Source organism: Benincasa hispida, chromosome 8 (genome assembly GCF_009727055.1).
Source record: "Benincasa hispida cultivar B227 chromosome 8, ASM972705v1, whole genome shotgun sequence".
Lineage (NCBI taxonomy): Eukaryota > Viridiplantae > Streptophyta > Magnoliopsida > Cucurbitales > Cucurbitaceae > Benincasa > Benincasa hispida.
Genome location: NC_052356.1, coordinates 35,401,297 through 35,410,139, shown reverse-complemented (window position 1 = coordinate 35,410,139; position 8,843 = coordinate 35,401,297). Strand labels below are relative to the sequence as shown.

The following is an 8,843-nucleotide window of genomic DNA, read 5'->3' as shown; positions in this document are numbered from 1 at the left end:
TTATCAGTTAACAGGTTCGTACTAAAAAATCACTAACAAAACATCTGTTAAAGTCTCGCTCTCGCCAATCTCGCTCATCTCGCTCTTGCACATCTCGCTCTCGCGTATCTCACTCTAGCTTATCTTGCTCTCTCTTGTCTCGCTCTAGCCCATCTAACTTTCGCTCGTCTCTCTCTATCCCATCTCGCCTTAGCCCATCTCGCTTTCGCCCGTCTCGCTCTAGCCCATTTCACTCTTGCAAAACTTTTCCACTACCTCGTCTGACTCTCTTCTCCATCCTTAACCAATGCAGAACACATGGAAAACACATTGAAACCCAAAATAAAAAACAACTGCAACCGATTAAGCCCTGAAACCAGTTATGAATGTGACGACGAATCAAACAAAACCAACCTAAACAGACAACACAACATGCACAACAAAAGTTAAATTCACTTAAGTCAGAACTTCGATTACGACAGTAGATGGACAATGATTTTGCAGAACGAGATTGAACGACACTTGCACGAGAATTTTGAACACGATTACGACAGTAGATGGACTAGAAGGGCATTTTTGTAATCTCATACCGTGATGACGTAAGCAAAGGGTCATTTGACAGTTTTTTAAAAAATGGGGTTATTTGACATTATGGACCAAAATATTAGATCATCAGCCCAAATTTTCCCACAACCGTAAGCCAATTATGAACATATTTCACATAGTTACCTTGATAATACCAAATTATGGATGTGCATCATTCTTAAATAGCTCAAGATCATCATACTTTCGACCAATTTCGACCTATTTAATGCAAAAAATAATAATAAATAAATAGGGGAAAAGGAGTATGAATGTGATATGTCCACTGTAGAATATTAATTATATCATATCAAACCTGATGAGATTAACCTATTACCTGTTGAAACCCAACTATGAAACAAAATAAACCCTCATCCGAGAAAATTTTGAAATTAGAAAAAAATTGAAATAATAAATTAAAAATCCTAACTATATTTACCCAAGAAGACAACTAATAATTATATCCACTACAAATTAGACAAACTTAATACAATACTTGCACAATAAAGTGTTCATTTAAGGAAAAATCCTCTCTGAAAAAAATCGATGTAATTAAATAATGCCAGTCTTCTTTTCTGTTTCTTCGAGTCCACTGAAATATCAACGATTCAACATCTTATTCCACCAAAGATGGGCAGGTTGAATTGTTATTTGGATTGTGGTTTAAGGACAAGGCTAGGATTTTGTAGATCAACACGAGCAGAGCCCTCATGTGGTGACTTTGGAAAAAAAGGAATAGGAGTTTGTTTTCAGATAAAGCCTCTAGTGATTTTCTTTTATGAAAATATACACAATTCTTTCTGTAAGACAGTGCTATATGATCATTTAGATTGGAGGCTTTTGTTGTTAACTCTTTGATTTAGGCTTGGGGGCCCGTCATCCCTAAGGCCTTTAGGCTTTAATCTTCTCCTTTTTTATGAATATATGGTGTTTTTTTTTTCCTATCAAGAAAACAAAGGATGTTAAAGGCAGCCATGTAATTTTCCATCCATAGAGGAAGATACATCAACAAGCAACTCATGTAATTATCTCATCTTAAAATGTCTCCTCAAAATAATCAATGCCGGCTGTGTTGATCTTGAGACTGGAAGTTTTCTTACATGTGGATGGCGTATTGTTTAGAGTGATAACAGAATCTTCCTGATAGAACAGAAAAAATCAAATCTGCACATTGCAAATGCGTAATATGAACTCTAACCATTCCCAACTTAAATCCCTTAGTCAGGTTCTTCTTGCCTCTCTCAATCTGACTACTAAAAATACCCCCAGAATTATACTTTTTCTAACAAGTATTCTAAATAATTTCTTGCATCCAAAACTTCAGAGATATTTGATTAGATAATTTTCTCACTTGATTTCCTTTGGATATTAAGTCAATTCATGTTTGTTTCTATAGAGTGGAACATAACTAGATGAGCAGGAAGGTTCACACCCCATGTAAATGTGCTAGTACAAACCAATATCTACCATTAGATAGTTTGAAAGCAAAATTAGTAAAATATAAATAGAAAAGTTTATTTCATTGAATCTGGACTTTTTCTGGTAGAATAGATAGATCAATTGGGTAACAGAAATACCTGAATTTTGTTGTTTGCAAACAGTTCCTTAACCATAGACCTATCCCATCATTTACACCTGCATGGTGTAGCCCGATGCCAAACTGCAATGTGTGCCGGAGGTTTTGATCAATAACTTGACAAAGGATCATCTGGAGCTCTTCTTCGGCCATATTAAGAATTTGTCTTGGACGCTTATCTGAAACTGCAAACTCAAACCCTACAAAACAAATTCAGATAACAGTCATTCCCCGAACTCAAAAGGAAAGCAACAATTTAAGACCAAAGTACCAAGTTCACATCAGGAAACTTGTATAGGAAGCAACATTCAAGCGCAATGAGCTTTTAAAGTCTAAAAAAACCCAGCTGACTAAGCAAACAGTGATGATTTTTACTCATCATAATCAAGGTCTCACCTGAATAAGATCCATTTCTCAGGTGTTCACTATCATCTTATGTCAATTGAAAAGTAGAAACAACCTTGGTTACTTTTAACAACTGAGAAGAAAAATTATGACGAATAATTTAGTCAAGCAACCTGAGTTTCTTAAAGTTCATTCTTTGAAAGTCGCATGTCTCAAGTTAGTTCTCTTACAATGACATTCAAGGGTGATAAACGATGGCTAAAAGTAGTTGTGACCTTTGCAGCCAATGCCTAGGATGTACAGTACCAGCCAAAAAAAGAAGCCGTCATGCCAACACCCGCACCAGAAAATTAAAAAAACGAATTGAAAGCTACTTACCTTCATAGGAGAAACATGAACTAACTTAAATTCATCTTTATGCAAATATCCATCCTTGAAATGCTGTGAAATCTGGAACTCAAAACAAAACCCTAATGCATTCAATCCACATGAATTTAAGAAATATCTTTCTGTGCATAGCACGGCCAAAATGCTACTCATCATATAATTCTCTAAATTTTGGTTGGAAAATGTACCCAACCGGAAAGGACTAACATAACCCAAAAGCATGAAAATATCATTTAAACCGCTATCAGCAAAAAATTATTCTAAATAGCTGTCCTCCAGTTCTGTTAGCTGTATGATCAAGTAACAATAATAATAAATTACAAGAACACATCATATAACTCAAAGATGACCATATCAGGGTAGATGCAAGTTGCAACTCTCCAATTTCTATCACCTCAGTAAAGGCATATACCGTGTCAGAAAGGCCCGTGCTACGAGCCTATGGCCCATGGGTGTTACTCCCCATAAATGAATTAATGACCAAAATATTATATCCAAACAAAGGAGCAAAGCCTTTCTGTTACAACCAGATAAGTACAAACCTCATGGAGAATGGAGATCATGGCTATATTAGTTTTCCCAGTCCCTGTTGGAGCACCGACCTAAAAAAAATAATCATATAGCGGGAACAAGAAAGATAATATGTACAATTTAAAGATGTCAGCTTTCCACGAGTAGAAAGGAGATAACTCACTGGTACATTCTCATTGGTGTTATAAACAGTAAAAAATGTGACTCTGTATACGATTCAAATATTTGATTTGAATCCACAAAAAGCAGCTTGAGCAAAATCATCCAACTCCTTTATTTCAATCTAATAGCAAATGAAAAATAAAGGCATTATAAGATGTGAGTAATTTTAGAACACATGCAGAATCAAAAACTTAAAATGTGGTAACTCAAACAAGTAAAGCTAAAAGAAACAAGAGTGTATAAAGAATAGTATAGCAGTCCATATTTCATAGTCCACAAAAAATCTCATACAATCTCATTTTTTAAATGCCTTCAATATTACATATCTTAACAGATCATAATATAGAACAATATCTAAAGAACCGTGAATAAGAATATCTAAAGAACAGTGAATATGAATATAGGAACTTATTCCCAGTACTTAAGAAGTTTGATAAATCTTGTCTAGCATTAGTAAATACCATTTCTTTCAGAAAAATATACAGAAAGCCAATCATGGGAAAATGGTATCACGATGTTATTAATTAAAGAAAAATCACTGCATCGTGAGAACATTATATCTAAAATAGGGGAAGACAGAAACAACAAAAATTCTAAAAAGTAGTGATTATAGAACTCAATCCCTAAGACGTTCATAAATAGATTGCAATTATCTTTGTAAAGTGAAGTATGAAAATCTGACAATTGCATCTTAGCCACAATATGCTTGGCATGCCTTCCAATGCCATAATTACAGAAAAATGACCCTAGACATATGTCTCATAATTCTTGACTGAGCAAAGACATTCAGAGATTAAAAAAAATAACAAATAATAATAAAAACACTTACCAGCTTTTCTCCAGGTTTCAATTGTGCTGCTGGGATTGGAGAGATAATTACCTCCTCACATCCACTGTCTCATTATAGCTTACTGGTACAAATCTCTCGAAACTCCAAATCCCGATCCCGATCCCGATCCCGATCCCGATCTCACTATTGATTGTTCTCATTATAACTTATACAAATCTCTATAAACTCACGCCCTCGCTTCTCTCGGTCATATAATTCGCACAATCGCTCTCACTCTCGATCACTGTCTCATTATAACATATCTAGTAAAAATGTTGCTGTTGATACTCATGTTACACTCGCTTTCAATCTCGCTACCACTGCCCTTGATCATGGATTGTGAGGTCTTCTTTGTTTTATTGCAATTCCTCGATAATAAGAATAAGAACAATAATAGATTTCATGATATTTATATGGTTAAAATTGTAAGCAAAGCAATTGTGTTAAGTTCGCCTGACATTATGATATAGCTCAGATTTAGCACTTAATCATAGAGGCAAAATATCATCTGGTCGAACAAGAACATGCAATTCTTCAAGACCCTTCATCGAATCTTTGATCGGCCATGAAAAATTAAATTGTTTGCAGAAAACAAATATAATATCGGAAAACTTGAAGCGTAAAATCTAAATCTAGATGTACTAAAAACCAACAAAATTACCAAAACCCATATTTGGGAATAAGCAAACCAGTAAGTGCCACCTTGATTTCACATCATAAAATATACAAACAAAAACAACATTGATTTTCTTGCGGTCATAGATGTATATAGCCATTCCTGCTCTTCCAGCCTCCAGCTTTTTGATAATCCAACATTTGCTAGTTTTAAAATATCATCACCAACATCATCAGCTAGCAAAAGATGAAATAAATCCAAGAAGGCATAGGAAGGGAGATTTGGAGAATCGAGCAGCCTACATTTTAGAGCCGAAATGTTGAAACAAAAATTCTACAAGAAATGCATAATAAAATAACTTGCAAAATCTAGAAACTGAAATAGATGGCCATACAATCAGAGTTACCCAAATATAAAGTAGAATCTGATCCCTTCATCTTATTCTTCTGCATCTTCTTTATTCTTCTTTTTCTTCTTCTTTTTCTTCTCACTTCCATCAACATGACCATCTGCTTCACCATTTTGAACATCAGCAGCATGTAATTGAGAATCGTCATTTCCAGACTCGTTATCTTTCTTTTTCTTTTTCTTCTTGGACTTTTGTGTCTCAGGTGTACCTGCTTCTTTAGCTTCTTTAGCTTCTTTATCCTTCTTCTTCTTTTTCTTCTCACTTCCATCAACATGACCATCTGCTTCACCATTTTGAACATCAGCAGCATGTAATTGAGAATCGTCATTTCCAGACTCGTTATCTTTCTTTTTCTTTTTCTTCTTGGACTTTTGTGTCTCAGGTGTACCTGCTTCTTTAGCTTCTTTAGCTTCTTTATCCTTCTTCTTCTTTTTCTTCTCTGAATTTTCAACATTCTCCTCATCGGAAGGTTCTTCTGCAGTACCCTTCTCTTTGTCTTTCTTCTTCTTCTTCTTCTTTTCTTTCTTCCCGACTTCTTCTTCAACTTCTTCAGCCTTTTCAGCCTTCAGTTTCTTACCTGGAGCAGCTTCAGTTTCTTCATCTAGTTTTCGCTTCCGCCCTCCGTCATCTTTTCCTGTCTCTTCTGCAGTAGTAGGCTTAGCAGTTGCGGTATCGGTAGCGAGAATGCTCGCAACCAAAGAGTCCCCACCAGTGGGTAAAACCAAATTCCTCAGCCATTCCTGAGGAGTGTTCGCATTTGGCTTCCCATGCTTGTCCAACTTCCCTTCCCGCAATAAGTTTTTTCTTCATTGATGCCCTGGATGACCTAGTCCCCACTTCCTTGGGTAAGTATCTCGATCCATCACAACCCTTTTGATCTTTGCAACAACACCATGGTCACAAGTTGCCATCACTGCAGTAGTCATCTCTGCAATACCAAGAGCAATGGCTTCGCCTTTGGTGGTCATAAGTACAACTTCTTCCCCAACTCCAATATCGTTTTCGAATCTCAACAACCCTGGAATCATCAACTTCGCACCATAACAAATAGCATTAACAGCAGAATCCTTGACAACCAATCTTTTATAGCTCGTCAAAACCACCTCAAGAGGCATAATTACCCTCCTCAGATAGCTTTCATCCTTGAAATTATCAATAAACCCATTGAGCATCCATCACATCATGCATTGTAACCATGTTATCCTTCTCACCCAAAATTCCAGATCTCACCCTCCTAAGTTCCTGCATATGCCCTCCAACGCCAAGAATCAAACCCAGTGACACATAACGTCCTAACATAAGTTCCCGCTTCACAAGAAATCCAAAACACAACCAAATGTTTGTCGACATCATACTCAAGAAGCTTGCTTTCATATATAGTTCTAATCCTAAGCTGCCTTTTCACAGCAGATATCAATGGCGGCCTCTGAAACACAGCCCCAGTGAGCGTCTCCAGAGCCCGAGCAACCTTAGAAACATCGGGCACAGCAGAATGCAACCGAGCAACACACACGTACTCTTTACCCGCACCCTGTTGCGATTTCACAAGCCGCGTGGCTCGGATCAATGCACACAATCAGGTTCCCAGTTACCTTCGGGTCGAGAGTACCACTATGACCCGTTTTATCAACCCGAAGAATCCGCTTAATCCAAGCCACAACTTCGTGCGACGAAGGATTCGCTGGTTTATCAAGATTGAGAATACCATATCTGATATACTCAGCCAAAGGCCGTTTGAGAGGCAAGAAACCAGACGGCAGAGGAGTGTAGTGTCCAGTACGTACATTAAGACGGTCATAGTTTTTCAGAAGAATAGGCCATTGAGATGTGTCCACCGGAGGAGTATAACTGTTAGGCTTGATCATAAAGTCAGCAACATCCTTCTGCGGCTGTTCGTCGGAACCGACAGCCGGTGACATGCTCCTGTTCTTCGACATGGCCGAACTTTTCTAGGGTTTTCTCTAGGGTTTTAGAGGAGCCCAACTTGGAAGACAACGGTTTCGGCGCTTTATAGGGGGGTTGGGAAATTTGTAAGCTTTTTTTTCTGTGGTAATTTTGACTAGATAGCGAAATTCAGGAATTAGTTTCGAAGAATAGCAAAAATGAAAAAGATTCAGAATTATGGCAATCTGTCATTTCTCACGTGTAGAGATGTTCATGGGTCGGACAGAAATGGGGAAGGCTTCTCGTCTCCATCTTCGTCCCTATTTCATTTTCCATTCCTGCGAAATTTTCAAGATCAGGATGGGGAATTCGCAAGGATCTGATTCTTCGTGAAAAAAATTTTCCATTTGTTTTTTTTAATATATTTATTTTTAGCAATTTTGTTTATTCTCAACCAAATGAAATTATTTATATTAAATAAGTTATTTCCAATAAATTTTTCATTCAAATAAAATAGTATAAAAATTCATTATACAAATAATATTATGTGTAAAAATATAATTTAATCTTATAATTTCTAAAAGTTAAAATTTAAATATTACAATATCATAGTCAAGCTTTCCATTTAAATATTACAATATTTATGATTTAAGATAGAAAGTTTTAAATGTTAAAACAATTTAGAAATGTATTAAAGTACGAAAATGTTGAAATGAAAATTAGAAAATAATTAACATTTTATATTACAATTTTTGTAAAAAGTATATAGGCAAAATAATGATAATAATTATTATAACTATTATAATAATGATTATAAACTCATATTCGGTTTATTAAGCAAAATGAGTTAATACTAATACCAATAATAATAATAAGTAATTATTATTATATAATATATTCATCGGGGAGGGGCAGGGACAGGAAATATAATCTCCGTCCTCATTTAATCAACGGGCAAAAAACTATTCCCGCTCCCTCTCCATTCCCCGTCTAATTGGGATTCCCTGCATGATAAATAGACATCCTAGTTTTAGGTTTTTTGCTATTCTAAAACTGCCTCTAAGGTAGATTTTGTCTCTCTACATATCATGTATTATTCTGTAACTTAATCTTTTCTTGATTACATATCTATTTTTTTATTTAGACTTACTTTTTTTTTTAATATCATGTTTTTTTCCAAATTTAATTTTAAATCTATCATTGTTCGTGTCTTTATTGAATCTTTGGACCAAAGCTTTTATATCTTCAAGAGTCCCTTAGAACCTTGTTTTAATCAATTAGAAAAAACGTGGGATTTACTTTGGTTATCAAAGAGTTTTCTCTTGCTTTTGCTCTGGGTTTGCAAATCTGATTTTGAGTTAGCTATTCGCGTTCTCTTGTTCGAACAACCTCATTAACGATATATGAATATGGATTGATACTTCTAAAGAAGCTTTTTTTTTTTTTTCCTGTTTTTCTTCTTTCTCTACATTTTACGATTCATGCTCATTCCATGGTTGTGTCTTTGCTACTTATTAATTTTTTTTTTATTAAATTGCAAAAA

The 8,843-nt window shown here is 35.5% G+C and overlaps 1 protein-coding gene across 1 annotated transcript; it reads right to left on the bottom strand.

Annotated features, from left to right (window-relative positions):
• Positions 1-1,007: 1,007 nt before the first annotated feature.
• Positions 1,008-7,487, bottom strand: LOC120082930 (H/ACA ribonucleoprotein complex subunit 4-like). Its single transcript, XM_039038354.1, is given in 5 exon segments — positions 1,008-5,305; positions 5,414-6,570; positions 6,572-6,695; positions 6,697-6,977; positions 6,979-7,487. Coding segments are annotated over 4 exon segments (1,905 nt in total). The 5' UTR covers positions 7,354-7,487; the 3' UTR covers positions 1,008-5,305; positions 5,414-5,445.
• Between the last annotated feature and the right edge of the window lie 1,356 nt (positions 7,488-8,843).